Raw genomic sequence first — 15,054 nt, 5'->3', positions numbered from 1 at the left:
GATGGCCTAGTCATGTTAGCGCTGGCCCGTCACGCGTGCAGAATGTGCAGAATATTGCCAGAACCGGGTCCCCGTCGACGAGCTAATTTGAGTCTTGACCATGAAATGTCTAGCATCCAACACCTTCGGCTGCTCGCGCCTTTTCGCTTGACGGCGCAACGTAACTGATGCAGGTGTTTAACTCACTTTGACTTGGCAGATTTTCTCCTTCCCCCCTCTCACGATCCTGAAAGGGAATTAGAGTTTGCGCCTTTCTTCGTGTTGACCATGTTGGATGGCGGATGAAACACAAGTCATCTGAACGGCAGCTAGGGAGTTGACAGTCCTTGAATTTGCACCAGTCAAAACTCTGAATCTTCAATTTCAACGTCGCATCATGTTTGGTTTTTCCGTCCGACTTGCCGGCTCTCTTTCTACATGGCACCCTCAAGTCTCAGCCGCATATCATCATTCAATAGCAAACATGACATCGACATGACTCTTGAATAGCCGGCAAGCGGCACAAGTCTCTAGAGGCAAGACAACGTCCATCTAGATGCTTCAGCGGCTCCATCCTAATGATGAGTTGATGGGGCGCGCGTCCTATCTAGCTGGAATCGTTTACCCCAAAAATAATATGGAACTCGGCACTGACATGTATGCAGGTGGGTGAAGAAAGATAGGACCAACATACGAACAGAGTGCGATAAACTGGGGCGCGAGCGCCCAAATGCTCTTTATTTCCGACTCAATGCGACGCATCAGTTGTCTCTTGTTTCAACGGGCCTTTTTACATCAGAAAACTGGAACTCTCTGTTAATTTCGTACTACACCTCTCCTTTTTTAACTTTGAGAATTTTACAACGGACCGAAAAGTGACGATCACAGATTGGCAGAAAAGGTTCCAACGTGGAAGTTCCAACAACACTACAACCAATTCATCGCAGAACTGCAGAAAGAAGAATTAAGGGGCCCAGAACTTCGCCTCTCATTGCGGAGCCCGACGAGAAATGGGCATGATGGCAAATGGGATTATGGGACCACACGGATGATACAGCACACGTGCACTCATGGGAGACCGGATGATGGGTACTGCGGAATCCGGTATCCGATCGAGTTAGTACGGGACCCGTTTGCCTATTTCCTAATCTCTTGCAATATTCAATGTGCCCCCTGTTCAAGCAACTACATGCAGACTAGCCTGCTGAGAACCTCTAGACTCTCAGCGGTCTAGATCGTCGGGCCCAATTCAACTTCCAAGCAAGCAACTCCTTTTCTGGTGCGAAGTGCAGCCAGCGCACTCTCCGTCATGAGTCGATGCCCCAGAGACATGAAGCCATCGTATCTACGAAAGGAAGGAGCTTCGGAACTGCCGGTACTATTGAAGCTGTCTTGTCCTTCTTGGACACAATGTCTCGGTACTCGACCGGTAGATGCCAGCAACTTTCTTTTGCAGAAGACGTAGCTCCGTACATACGCGGAGAAGTGAAAGGCGATGGAAACCTCTGGTGGATCACAACTCCAATGAGCAAGGGATAATGCCGAGGACCACAACGCCTTGCCCACGGGGGGCTTGACAACAAACGGGTTGACAAGGGTACTCTAGCCGTCAGTATTTCGCCGACGGACTTAGTAGAGACCTGACTGATGGATGGATCCCACAACAGCTGATTTCTGATTCATTACAGGACGGAAACAGATGGAGCGTATGCACTCGACAATTTCCCCGTAGGTTAGACCGTTAGAGGCGGTGTAATTATCACGGGGAGCGGGTTCCAATTGTCCGCCGAAGCTCTCAATCTCTCTTTGGGAATGATTGCTCTCCGAGCAATAGCACTTACTAACCCTCTATTTACAGAATCTCGTATTTACTCTCTCAACCAAAGTTCCCAAACCAAATGTCATCACTAGGCCGAACCCCTTTCTCGACCCCAGGCAACCCGCAGAGCCTTACTTCCTCTTCGCTCGCCACCTTCCACTCCTTGGCCGTCTCGACTCTCGCTGCAATCATCATTACCATGCCCGCCTCTGCGTGCCATGCGTTGTGGCAGTGGAACGTCCACACGCCCGGATTGTCCAGCACGACTCTGACGACTGCCCACCCGTAGCCTTGGACTGTTACGGTGTCCCTTCTGAGCGGGTTCTCCAGAACACCCGAAGCCGCGAGTTCTGCTTCCAACTCGGCCATGTCTTCGGGTGGGTAGCCCGTTGGAGACTGCTTCAGTACGAAGAACTTGTGCCCATGGATATGGAACGGGTGTGCGCCGTCATCAAAGTTGCTGATGATGATGTTGACCGTTTGGATGCCTTGCGTCTGGTACACCAACTCATTCTCTGGATCGAAGGTCATGTCGTTTACGCCGGTTGTAGACGGCAACGTGTCATTGTCGCTTTTCGCGGCGTCCATGAAGCGATACAGAGCCGGCGAGGTGACGTTGGCGTGCCACGTCGAGGCGTTGAAGAAGCCCCGCGATAGACGCCATGCTCCTATTTCGAAGTTGGCGCGGAGGTACATTGTGGCTGTGACATTGGGTGCTGGAATTGCATCGACAGGTCTGAGTAAAGTTGTGTTCATGTCTCGACAGTCGACATCTATAGCTTCGTCCCAGCTCTTGCTTTGTGGTTCGCTGAGCTCCGATGCCGATTCATACGTCTTCTCTTTGCTAGAGAGTCCTGGTGTGGCATACCGGATGATCCCCTTCACTTCTGAATCGAGCCAGGGATTTTCTCGTGCGAAGCAGTGCGTGGTCATCCTAGCTCGCAACCAGAATGAGTTGGCAGTGGTGAGATTAGTCTCAATGACCACACTGTAGCGCTGTGCCGGAAGGATATTGAGGCGGTGGAAGGGTTCAGGGCGGACATCAGTCCCATCGACCTCGGTGATGTAGAGCGGATGCTCGTCGATTTCGATCTGAAATTCGGCAAAGGCACCAGTGTTTATGAACCTCAGGCGATGTCGCTCATTTGGAGCCAGGCTAAAGGTTTCCAACGAGGATATACGAGATTTCTCGTTCTGGCAACTCCATCCGTCAAAGTTAGCACAATCGCGATAGTTGCGCCCGTTGATGAGGCCACTCGACGGCACAGGCTCTTCATTCTCTTGGTCTGATTGAAGATAGTCCATCAACAACTCGGCCGATGTGTTGTGATAGTGGTCCGAGATCATGACAACCCGATCAGTCGAGTATTGGTCTCTGGTTCCCTGGTTTTTTCTCGGGTGGACGACGAGCGGCCCGACGAGTCCATCAGAAGCTTGGTTGCTGTGATGTGCGTGGTGCCAATACGTTCCTGACTGGTTCTCGACCGTGAACCTGTACGTGAACGTCGCGTTGGGTGCAATAGGGCACTGCGTCACGCCGACGGTGCCGTCCATGGAGTTCGTGCCGTTTTGATACATGCCGTGAAAATGAATGGCTGTGGCATTGACGGCTTCGTTGCGGACGTGGACAACAATGGTGTCTCCCTCGTTGCACTCAATGAGAGGTCCGGGAAACTGGTTGTTGATGAGCATCATCGGCCGAAAGATCCCATCAGGGTTGAAGATCGCATCGCTGATGGTCCAATAGTACTCTCTGATGCTTGGCACGGCGTTGAAGTCCCACGAAGAGCCCAAAACATATTCCGACGAGTCCCTCAATTGTGGCGATGATGGTATCGGTTCTTTGACCACATAGACCGCCGTTTGAGAACGATGCGGTGCAGCCGCAGGGTAAAGCAGATCTGATGCATAGAAAATGAAGAAGAATATGGAAACGCCAAAGAAACCTGTAGAGACTCGACTCAGTAAAGAGCCCTCTGATTGACTCCTCAGCAGTTGCGGTCTCTCATCATCATCTTGGGTAGGAAGAAATGGCGATTTCTCGCCATTGTCCTCCGTAGCTGAACTATAAGACGAAGATTCCAGATGGTCCAAGTTGAAATCGGTGGAGATCGTTAGAGAGGGACTCAAAAGCCTCTTTTGATCGCTTCCTCGCTCAACGTCGTCCATGGCGTGAATCTCATTGCGTCTTGACGAATGGACGGAATAACGCAACGCAAAGAAGAGATTCAAATTCAGACAAGAGGTTGAAAATGCGAACAAAATGCCGCTCACGAGCCGAACTGCCGTTCAAGGCAGGTAAGTTTTTGGAAAATGGGGTGGCGTAGCATTCTGTTTTGTTTCTGCCCGCTCGTTGCCGCCCTCTCGGGAAGCCGGCATGCCTGTCCTCTTACACGTGCGTTGGAAATGGCCCAATCAGACCTCACACTTTGACAACCTGCGTCTGCAATTGGAGTTCGGACGGTCCAAGTCGACTGAGGGGAAATGGATTCAATGCCATCCACTAGATCGAAAAGTACTGACAGGCTCCTTTTTTCGTCCCATCCATCTGTTCGTTTAATGGATCGACGAGCGTTCCCGTGCGCAGGGGTGGCGATGCTGTCAGCCTGTCAGGGATGTGACCTTCCCCATTCCTCGTCTCGATACTACAGAGTCACCGACACGGAGGTGCCCGACAGCAAATCATAGAGAATATGAAATAATCAAGGAGTCCCGGCCTTGAGGCTCTTGGTTTACTTTGTGCTCGCCACGTCGTTCTTTCAACCACTCGTTTGAAGGCCTTTTCAGCTTCATCATCTTCCACGATGCATTACGCAGTTGCCGCAGCTATCTTCGCGGCCGGCGCCCATGCTGCTGCCGTAGCGCCTCTCTGTGCTCGAGCGACCTCTTCAAGCTCTTCTGGAGGTTGGGAGACTCGGTACACTGCCACCGGCACCGCTGCTGTCGCTGCTGCTGCTGCCACAGCCAAGACTAGCAGCCCAACCAGCAACGTCAAAGGCAAGGCTTTCGACCGCTTTGTCATTATCTGGAATGAGAATACCGATTACGATAAGGCTATCGGTGATCGTTAGTGCTTCCTTGAGCCCTTGATCCCCTCAGAATCTGACCTGTCGCAGCCAACTTTGCTTGGCTTGCCAAGAAGGGCATCACGCTGTCCAACAACTTTGCCGTCACTCATCCTTCTGAGCCTAACTACTTTGCATCGGTTTCTGGAGATTATCTGGGCATGAATAACGATAACTTCAATCGCGCCGATCGCAATGTTTCTACTGTGTTTGATCTCCTGGACACACAAGGAATCTCATGGGCGGCCTACCAGGAAGACATGCCGTTCTCAGGTTTCGAAGGCATGGCATGGGTGAACCAACAAAACGGAGCTAACGATTATGTCCGCAAACATGACCCGCCAATCTTCTTTGACAGCGTCACTAGTTCGGAGCAGCGCCTGTCCCAGGTCAAGAACCTTTCCATGGTCTACCCGGAGCGATCACAGTTCCACAAAGACCTCAAGGCCAATAAACTACCCCAATGGTTATTTTGCACGCCGAACATGACTTCGGACGGTCACGATGCGTCTGTCACTACTGCAGGTGCTTGGAACAGGAAGTTCCTTGAGCCACTGCTGGAGGATAAGAACTTCATGAACAACACATTGGTTTTGGTCACTTGGGACGAGAATGAGACGTACACGCAAAAGAACCGCATTCTTGGCATTCTTTTAGGAGACTCAATCCCTAAAGAGCTCGTTGGCACTACGGACTCAAACTTCTATAACCATTATTCTGAGCTTGCTACAGTTGAGGCCAACTGGGACCTCCCGACCCTCGGAAGGTGGGATGTCGGCGCCAACGTCTACAAGTTTGTCGCAGACAAGACCAAGAGCGTCATTCGTCAGTGGAGCAACACCTCGACAGTGCCCGACCGCTACTTCAACCAGTCGTATGCTGGTTTTTTCAACAGCAAAACCGCGAAGCAGTACCCAAAGCCCAACTTGGCTCTGGACGAGAATGCAGCCGGCAGGAAGATTCTCGAGTCCATCAAGGCGACCTGGAAAGACAGCAAAGCTCCTACGTACTACGAGGATACTGTTCAGGTTTCGGACGGACTTAACCCGCCTCTTGGCTACAAGGCATAAAGTCTCGGGACAAAGCACCTAGTAGATGCTAGCATTGTAATGATAAATTTATTATTACGACTTTTAAGGAATATTCTCTAAGTAATTAAGTTATTATACAATTAGAGTCTAGATATATAGGTCTTATAGGATATACTTCTAATAAGAAATCTTGTTAAAGCCTATTCTTTCTTATAACCTTACTAGTTTTCTTTATTAGTTTTCTTTTCTTACTCTTTATCATTATCTCTATTATAATTCTCTAAAGTATACATCCTCGAATATGTGTACATGTATCCAAGATGATAGACTATAGAGACGCCAGAGGTACCTGGAGCGACAGAAGCAACAGTCGCGACAGTGATAGAGATAACAAGAACAACGCCGCTCAGAGAGAGGGCAACGGGAATGGCATCGGACTTGGCCGAGCAAAACCAACCACTCAGTATCTAAAATTCGTCACCCGGATGGTACACGGCATGCAGAATCAGCCCTCGTGATGTCGACGAGTCGTTCCACAAGGATGTTCATTGACAACGGCCCGAGCAGGGGAAATATCGAGTGGAGAAGAGATCGTCAACGGCTATCCCTGCATTAGGAGCCCAAAATGTCCTTCCTGGTCGGGAAGGTGAGAAATTCGTCTCGATTCATTGGCCCAAGATTGAGGGGTTATATTCTCCGGACTCCACACACGTGGTCGCTCTTGGCATCGCCTCTGGGCGAAAGCTTGTGTCTTGACAGATGTTTCTTGCTCCCCCACACCCCTCTTCGACTTCGATGCCGACTATTTCTCCACTAAGGGAAACATTTTGGGTATCACGGCATCTCTCAGCCGACTTTTTGGTTGTGTTGTGGCTATGCTGTATCGTCCACTAAGAAGCGCAGAAACGGCGCGTGGACAGAATCGTTGATGAATGGGAGACTGAGCCATGTGTGAGGGGCAAAATGCAGCCCGTCTTTTGCCGGTGTATCATTCCCAGGGTTCTGCTCCCGTTTCTCTGCAGCTTGAGCCTTCTGGATTGGAACCTCTCAACTCTGTGTTTCGATCGCCGGAGTTCAATGCGAAGTTGCCCCAAATCTCATTTGTTTCACTCAAATCAACAACCCAGTTCACCATTCCTAGCAGCCTTGATTCAGCCCGACAAGCCCCTTTCAAAGTGTTGGGTGGTGAACCCCTCGCTCAAATAAACTCCCCAACTCGCAGAACACATACATCGCCTCCACGATGGTCTCTCCCAAGCTTTCTCGTTTCCTCTCAGACTTCACACTCGGCTTCTCAGATGGCCTTACAGTACCATTCGCCTTGACCGCCGGTCTCAGCTCTCTTGGCCGCAGCGAGACGGTCATCTACGCCGGTCTCGCGGAGATATGCGCGGGATGCATCAGCATGGGAATTGGTGGCTATTTGGCAGCGCGGGACTCTTCACATAATGACTCGTCAACGGTGCAGCTATCGCCGGTAGATGAAGAAGAACAGGGCATGCTGTCGTCGGCAGGAAGACACAGCGAGGACGAATTCGATGGCGAGAAGAGCCTGACAGGCGGAGCGATAGACGGAGAGGAAACAGTGCTCCGATATCTCCAACCACTGGGCTTACCTGAGACAACCGTCGCGATGGTGATTGGGGCCGTGAGGTCTCGGCCGGGAGGGTTAAGCTGGGCTTCGGAGAGAATCGATGGCAACCAAGCTAGCCGACTCCACGCTCTTGTTGAAATTGACAACGTCGACAAGAGCCATCTGCTGATATCGCCAATCTTTTCGGGCCTGTCAATCGCTATCGGATATCTTTGTGGGGGGATGATGCCCCTGTTGCCGTACTTCTTCGCCTCGAGCGTCGGTCACGGGCTTCTGTGGAGTATCATCGTCTGTCTCATTGCCTTGTTCATCTTTGGAGCCGGGAAGAGCTGGTTATTGGGCGATAGGAAGACATCACGGACACGATGCCTATGGGAAGGACTTCAGATGACGTTGTTCGGATGTTGCGCCGCGGGGGCTGCGGTGTTATGTGTACGGTTGGTTGACCAGAAGTGGACGTGAGGTGGCATATCGATAGAAGAGAGTTGCACGTTGATGTGACCACATTCTTCAGCAATGAGGTGATCGAGCATGTGTCGCAAAAACGACGCCGTTAATTGCAGGCACCAATCAACGCCACATATACCCTACTACAGCATGCTAAAGCCCGTTGGAAATACTGATTAGAAGTTCTGGCTATGCCTTGCCCTGAAGTCATTGCTGAATACTACGAGGAGAGCTGCTGCGCAATCCGAGGCAGAGGACCGTCTGGATTTGTTAATGGCCAAGTGAGGGTGATTAGTGAACACGAATTGAAGGAGTGGCGGGGCTGACGGATGCGGCATGGGTTAATCACTAATCTTTAGTAATGGGCGATGCCTTGATACAGCTTGAAAATGCTCACAGCTTACGCTTCCAACTTCCAAAGTAATCTGATAAACTTGGGATTATCCGCTTTAAGATATTTTGAGAAAGCTCGGAGTCTCAGCCAAGAAGGCCCCTTACTTGATAGGACAAGGTGAACGAAAGAACAGGTGCTGTAGCGTAGGACGAAATCAGTTCCTCAGCATCTCACGAGGAATATCTTAGAAAGAGACAGCTATCAATACATGAGAAACGAGTAATTCTGAGACCCAGTTGTTTACGTCGAACATCAAAGATTCAGCATCCCTGATCGAATTGAATTTATTAAATCGGATGAAGATTTTTTGAGGTACGGGAATGCAATTCCAAAATATACGCTCAAGTTTTGAATCTTGGAACAGGCGCCAGTGATGCTTTTGTACTCGTCTAAACATCCCAATGTTCCATTCTCCATCTAGGCTACGGAAATCGGATGAATTGTGCTATGGTGACAATGCTTGCCATGAACGACATGAAGTAACCTAGATCCTTTTAAGGGTGAGCCAATAAACTTGTCGTCTTACTTGTGAGAAGCTCGCTAAGGGGAACTTTATGATCTTGACCGGCTCAGATGATCTTATCAGAATGACAAAACCCGTAACGCTCCGGAACAGACCGCGAGACTTTCAGACGAGTATCAATAATAAGTAATTGAACAGAGCCTTGATATAGTCTCATGCTTTGTAATGATGCAGGTGAGCGCTGAGCCCGCATATTTGGCGGCGCGCACTACTAATCCCAATCCCATTCTTAGCTCGTAGCCGTGTTTCTGGATTAGTGAACAGTACACACGCCCAGACTTTTGATACTGCGACAGGAACTCTGCCGTTCCCAAAACTGCAGTCCATCCGAACCACGATTATCAATCTGTTCAGACGCTATGCTCGGCCCCGGAACTGAATGGAGAACCCTGAGAGTGGTGTTCTGCAACACTTCGATTCCCTTCGAAGATAGGCTACTCCGCAAGGCGTGCGAGCATGAGATGTGATGCTGCATTTGTCAGTCCATCAGAAACTATGAACGTGTCAACTCGAACGATGAATCTACACAAGTTATTTAAGATGTCTTCTTTGGTCTCGTTCTGCTGTTTGAGTGAATCCTCATCACATCTCAACTTCCACAGCCTCCATCTCAGCATCGACTAACTCAACTACAACCACAACCCTTCTCTTTTTATAACCTCAACTTCCAAAATGTCTTCCGGACTCACTTACCTCATCACCGGCGCCAACCGTGGAATCGGAAAGGGCTTCACCACCCTCCTCCTACAGCGCCCCTCAACAACAATCATCGTCGGCGTCCGCGACCCAGCCGCTGCGGCCTCAAAGGCCCTCTACGACCTCCCCAAGGCCGAAGGCTCCAAGATCATCGTCGTCAAGATCGACTCCTCAGTCGAGTCCGACCCCGCCGCCGCTGTAGCAACAATCCAAAAGGAGCACGGCATCACGGCCCTCGACGTCGTCATCGCCAACGCCGGCATCTCCCACACCTCGGCCGACATCGCCGCCACCTCCACCAAGGTCGCCCTAGACCACTTCGCCGTCAACTCGGTCGCGCCCCTCGTCCTCTTCGGCGCCACTAAGCCCTTGCTCAAGGAGAGCAAGTCCAAGAACCCCATCTTTGTCGCAATCTCCTCCGCGATCGGCAGCAACGGCCTCGCCGAGACGATTTTCCAGATCCCCAGCCCAGCGAGCCCATACGGTGCGTCAAAGGCTGCGCTCAACTGGTTCGTGCGCCGTTTGCACTTTGAGGAGCCGTGGTTGACTGCCTTTGTCTTTCACCCTGGTCTGGTCGAGACGGATATGGCTGCTGGTTTGGCGGCTAAGGCCGGCGCTGACCTCAGTGCTTTCGGTGCCATTCCTGTCAAGAAGAGTGTGGATGATATGGTTGCTACTATTGACAAGGCTACCAGAGAGATCAGCGGATCGTTCAAGAACCACGATGGCACTGATTTGCCTTGGTAAACGTCATTGTTGGCCTAAATTACGAAAAGTCTCGGCCTCTTCGGAGGAGGAGTCTGATGACATAAAGCGCATTAGATACTAGGAGTGTCTGTAGAACTTTAATCTAGCTTGCAAGTTTCATAGAATTTCAAGACCTGTTGTGTTTACGATTACCTTTGCTACGAGCCTCAGTGTCCCATGTCTAACGTTGATACGGATGACATTGATGATAGACTCGGCATTTGAAGTTTTGTCCCGGTGGTCACTAGATCGATTCCGTGTTTCTTAGTTCCATGTTTTACTGATGTCTTGAAGAGAAAACTTGAAGATTTCCCTAGTCTCACTGTGACTTAGGTACTTACTGCTTCTATTATTGATGACCTTACCTCAACCTTTCCCCCCACCATCTTTTTATTCCTTAGTTGATATATCTTGAAGACGCCTCGAAAAGGGGTTACAAGAATTCTATGGGCCGGCCGGTATGCTTTCCTGTCGCCTCTCTACTTGAGGGGACCTGGATGGACTGATTGTTGAGAAGGCAAGTGAAAGCGAATTGAATGCCGACGTTGTGGGCGGCAGCTGTACAAAAGGCGGCGACGAGAACAAGGTTTGATTTCGCGTGAACGAAGCGTTATTTAAAGAATTAGTTCACGCTAGGATGCTAAACGGAGCAGACTTGTGTCAAGCTTGTGTTCGATTAGACAAGGTACTAGTATCTACATGTATTCAAAGACAGAAATCACTCTAGAAGATGGAAGTAATCTCTCGAGTGCACCGTACTACCGCACGGCCTTCTTCACAGAGACTGTGTAGAGCGGCGTCTGTACTTGCCCTTAGAGGCATAGAATGCATCAACCCAAGCCTTCATCTGATCAACCTCAGCAGTGATGACCTCCTGCATATCCTCATTGACGGCGCCGTTTCTCACAAGCAAATCGTTGCAGTGGCGGGATCCCGGGATGAGGTGGACCGGCGCGCCGGGGCGAGACTTGAGCGGGCCGCCGGGACGGAGCTCGCTGGACACGGAGGCGGACCGCCAAGGGTCGAACTCGCTATGCAAACGTTAGTCACGCTTTTCCTAATTTCTGGGTACGATGGAATGGCTTACCCGTTGGACCACATGAGTCGCGTGGTGTTAGTGAAGAACCAGCCGTCCGTCGCCTTGTTCAGGTCTGCGGCGGTCTTGCCTGCGTTGGAGGCGTAGGTAAACTCGCCTTGCCTGGGGAAGAAGAGGTCGCATTGGCTCTGGTAGTACTCCGGTGTAACGAAGCGCGAGACGATTGAGGGACGATCCTTGGGAGCACCGCTATTCACAGTTAGTCATGAAGCTCTCTTGCACTTCAACGAGTATCATTGAGCCGTAAACGTACGTCTGCCAGTAGAAGAAGGGCTCATTGCAGGTCATCCAGTACCAAGTCCGGCCGAACGGGTTCTCGGCGCTCCAGTCGGTGTAGATGGGGCTCGTGGCGTTGAAGCTGTCGAAGCAGGCGACGTTCATGGGGTCTGACCACTCCTCGATGCCGTAGGATGCGCAAGCTGCATAGGGTCAGTCACCGACAAGACACACACACACTTCAGGAGGGCTGCTACTTACTTCCCGGGAGGTAGTTAGTGCTCCACCAGTTGGCGTAGTTATCCAGAGCCTTCTGGAGACCAACGCCATTTGCGCTGTAGGTCGTGTTGGGCGCCGAGAAGTTGCCAATGGCGCCTTGGACAGTATCGCACATTTCGTAGAAGGCAGAGTATCCCGAGTACAGCTGGATAGACTGCCAGTAGCCAAGGGGTCCGACGAGAGCACTACAGACATCACAGATGTGAGAATCGGATCCAAAGTCTCCATTACAACCAAGGCTTCAACTTACGAGGCAAAGTCCTCCTTGTGAGCAAGGTCCTGGAGGCCGAACTTCTTCTTCAGGGAGTAGATCTCATCATCACTGCCGGTGAGCAAGACGTTGTCCACGTGGTCGACGATCCGCTCAAAGTCGCGACTGCAGTTCTTGGGCATGCCGTTCTGGATGGGGAGGAAGTAGCTCCAGTAGTCGTAGGTCGCTTCGACAGGGCCACTGCTGGAGTGGTAGGCCCAGAAGGTTCCCGGAGCGAGCTTTGCGATGGCTGCGGCCAGGACGCCGGAGTATGATCCGCCGGTGTACACCCAGGGCTACGGGTCGTCAGTTTTGTCGGTCTACTTGACAAAGGCCTGGGCTCGATACTCACTGCTTGGGGGGCGTTGCTGCTGCCGTTCTTGTCGAAAGGCAGCTGGACGTTGCGGGCAAGGTTGGCAAAGTCGAGGACAGCATTCGTCATGGTATGCTGCTGGAGGTTCTTGGTGTCTTGGACCGCGTACGGCAGGGAGGTTCCCCAGTTACGGTCTGCGCAGCATTAGTCTTCTTGGCTCTGCTCCAATGTCTGTGGCAAGTTCCATACGCTCAACCATAACGACGGCACCGCCGATTGCCTTGGCAATGGCTCCTGTGATGGCCCGATCCGTGAGGTATCCGGTGTAGGGGGCAGCCTCTGATTCTCCAGGCGTGAAGAACACCACCTACAATTCATGTCAGTGAGATGGTCACAGCATCAGGCGAGACAAGTCGTACCGGAGAACCAGGTCCCTCCCAGTACGTGGAGTTCCACCAGTATCTCTGCTGGAAGGTCCCGAGAGATGGGTCATTGTGGTCAATGAGCTGCTCAAAGAAACCGGCTTCTCTCTTGGAGAGAATTCCTTCCTCTTCATCTTCAGCCCTCAGAGGAGGCTGGATGGGTTGGAAGGCGAAATGGGCCTGGGCCACCGCGAGACAGCTGAGCAAGGCGAGTGAGACCTTCATGGTGACGGAGAGCCGAGGATCTTCACAACACAGAACGACTGGCTTGGCACGCTCGTCAACCAAGAAGGAATTCCAGCTCCATGATCACGGCCGCGGGGGAGCTGCATCTTTTAAGAGAAGCGCTGTACATGGGTCCAGGGCGCAGACCCCGTATCTCACGGTAATACGAAGCGATGATCGGGTCCGCTTAAGCAGCATGCCATGCAACAGCGCATGCCTTGACATTGTCGACATTCACAGTATTGCAACAGTGAACAGGAACAAGCTTTCCAAGTGTTGGCGGGAGAGGTACTAGCCCCGGTGCGACCCCGGCATCGCACGGGGCCCAAGGGCCAAATGCGACGAGGTCTCCATAATGAGGCCGGGGGGTTGTAGGCGGGTTGACAACGGCTTTACGATCTCTGATAGGCATTTGCAGGTGATGAGAAGTTCGTTGCGTGGGCCGACAGGTTAGCCGGAAGCGGAAGGTGAGCGTTGGGAGATGGCGATGGCCCCAGGTCGGGTGGCACGCCTCGGCACTCCGGCAGGAACTATTGTCTCTGGTCCAAGGGCCGACCTGCGACAATGGGAAGGTGTTTTGGGGCTCGGGATATTCTCATAGGAGTTGGTTTTGGGTGATCGGCTCTTGTGCAGAAAAGTCTCGAATGGTGACCCCCTCAGCTCGGCTCAAGAGGCAAACATCTTTCCCGTGGAAACGTCGAGACGTTCTGCCATTGAGAAGTATGTACTTGAGGGGAAGAAATACCGCACAGATCTCATCGATAATGAGTTGAAATGGTTAGATAAACTGAAGGCCGCTGCCGACGATCGACTCAGGGAATGTTACGTTGCTGCAGGCGGGCTTGAAGGGTTGCGCTCACCACCACCCCACGGATGATTTTACTTAAGTACCTCGCCATTCACCACACAACTTATCAGTGAATCAGGGATCTGTAGATAACCAGATAAAGAGACTATCGCGTTCGGGAAGTGGGTATTCTATATTATGTGGCTGGTTGCGTAGAGACTGGGTATTCTACATGAAGAGTGCGTACAAGCCGTCGAGTTAAGGGTGTAAGCGCCCACAACTTAAAGGTTGTAAAGGCGCGTCCAGCAATATAGAACCCGGTGTAAAGTACTCTGTAGTGCAGTATGTAGTGTAATAAAGTTCAAGTTGGTAGAGACATGGAAGAGGACTGAAAAGGAGGCTTCCTGGCTCTGGCGCGACCGTGCTGGTAGTGAACCCACCCAACCAATCAAATGCCCCAGAAGGTAATCAACCGCATCTCGGCCTCACAATCCAGGCCACTAGGGAATTCACCGTCGGAAGCTCCACAGTCCAATCCAAAGCTCCGACGACATTTCAAGATCCAGAATCCCAATTGACCATCGACGATAGCCTCATTCGCCCATTACAGACCCCAATCGTCGTCACAATGGCCGGAGACTCAGCACCAAGGGGTTCGTATCCCCATAATCTTCCCCCATGCTATCCACCCACCCGCAATGGCTGACATCCCTCTCCAGAAGCGACCCGCGAGGAGATGCGGGAGGCGAAGCTCCCCCTCCCCTACCGCGACAGCTGCGCCGGTCTCCTCATCCCCCTCAACCGCTGCCGTGTCGACACTTGGTACCTTCCGTGGAAGTGCAATGTTAGTCTTTCTCGCCCCTACCATCCGCCCCTATCCCCTCCCTCTCGACCTCTCAATCGACCCGTCCGATGAATCCGAGAACACAGTTTGTCGCTAACCTAGAATCCAATCGAAACAGGACGAGCGCCACAGCTACGAGAAGTGCCAATACGACGAGTTCAAGAAGCGTGTCGCCAAGATGAACGAGCTCCGCGCGGAGAAGGGAACGAGAAGCAACTAGAGTGGTAGCAACGGGACGAGACGAACGAAACAAGCCTGGGACGGCGAGCGTCTGTGTACATAACCTGTTATTTGAGGATCAGGGGCCAGAAAAGGGCAGCATGGGAT

The 15,054-nt window shown here is 51.7% G+C and overlaps 6 protein-coding genes across 6 annotated transcripts; 4 read left to right on the top strand and 2 right to left on the bottom strand.

Annotated features, from left to right (window-relative positions):
* Nucleotides 1-1,855: 1,855 nt before the first annotated feature.
* On the bottom strand, nucleotides 1,856-3,967 carry CCOS01_05355 (multicopper oxidase; the record flags this gene model as incomplete). The annotated part of the gene is made up of 1 exon (XM_060453535.1): nucleotides 1,856-3,967. The coding sequence occupies one exon, from the start codon at nucleotides 3,965-3,967 to the stop codon at nucleotides 1,856-1,858; it is 2,112 nt and encodes a 703-aa protein (XP_060315307.1).
* A 536-nt stretch (nucleotides 3,968-4,503) lies between these two features.
* CCOS01_05354 (phosphoesterase) lies at nucleotides 4,504-5,933 on the top strand (the record flags this gene model as incomplete). Its single annotated transcript, XM_060453534.1, has 2 exons — nucleotides 4,504-4,864; nucleotides 4,915-5,933. Coding segments are annotated over 2 exons (1,380 nt in total), but the record flags the coding sequence as incomplete, so codon positions are not given.
* Nucleotides 5,934-7,137: 1,204 nt separating this feature from the next.
* On the top strand, nucleotides 7,138-7,950 carry CCOS01_05353 (uncharacterized protein; the record flags this gene model as incomplete). The annotated part of the gene is made up of 1 exon (XM_060453533.1): nucleotides 7,138-7,950. One exon carries the CDS (start codon nucleotides 7,138-7,140, stop codon nucleotides 7,948-7,950), a length of 813 nt encoding a protein of 270 aa, XP_060315305.1.
* Nucleotides 7,951-9,524: 1,574 nt separating this feature from the next.
* CCOS01_05352 (short-chain dehydrogenase) lies at nucleotides 9,525-10,295 on the top strand (the record flags this gene model as incomplete). The annotated part of the gene is made up of 1 exon (XM_060453532.1): nucleotides 9,525-10,295. One exon carries the CDS (start codon nucleotides 9,525-9,527, stop codon nucleotides 10,293-10,295), a length of 771 nt encoding a protein of 256 aa, XP_060315304.1.
* Nucleotides 10,296-11,070: 775 nt separating this feature from the next.
* Nucleotides 11,071-13,096, bottom strand: CCOS01_05351 (serine carboxypeptidase S28; the record flags this gene model as incomplete). Its single annotated transcript, XM_060453531.1, has 8 exons — nucleotides 11,071-11,326; nucleotides 11,383-11,580; nucleotides 11,645-11,810; nucleotides 11,869-12,071; nucleotides 12,137-12,432; nucleotides 12,489-12,643; nucleotides 12,699-12,816; nucleotides 12,869-13,096. 8 exons carry the CDS (start codon nucleotides 13,094-13,096, stop codon nucleotides 11,071-11,073), a joined length of 1,620 nt encoding a protein of 539 aa, XP_060315303.1.
* Nucleotides 13,097-14,511: 1,415 nt separating this feature from the next.
* Nucleotides 14,512-14,947, top strand: CCOS01_05350 (NADH-ubiquinone oxidoreductase B18 subunit; the record flags this gene model as incomplete). Its single annotated transcript, XM_060453530.1, has 3 exons — nucleotides 14,512-14,536; nucleotides 14,603-14,727; nucleotides 14,846-14,947. 3 exons carry the CDS (start codon nucleotides 14,512-14,514, stop codon nucleotides 14,945-14,947), a joined length of 252 nt encoding a protein of 83 aa, XP_060315302.1.
* Nucleotides 14,948-15,054: the final 107 nt, after the last annotated feature.

This window comes from Colletotrichum costaricense (assembly GCF_030867565.1).
Source record: "Colletotrichum costaricense strain IMI 309622 chromosome Unknown Scaffold_5.1, whole genome shotgun sequence".
Taxonomy (NCBI): domain Eukaryota; kingdom Fungi; phylum Ascomycota; class Sordariomycetes; order Glomerellales; family Glomerellaceae; genus Colletotrichum; species Colletotrichum costaricense.
This window is presented reverse-complemented; position numbering and strand designations above follow the sequence as displayed.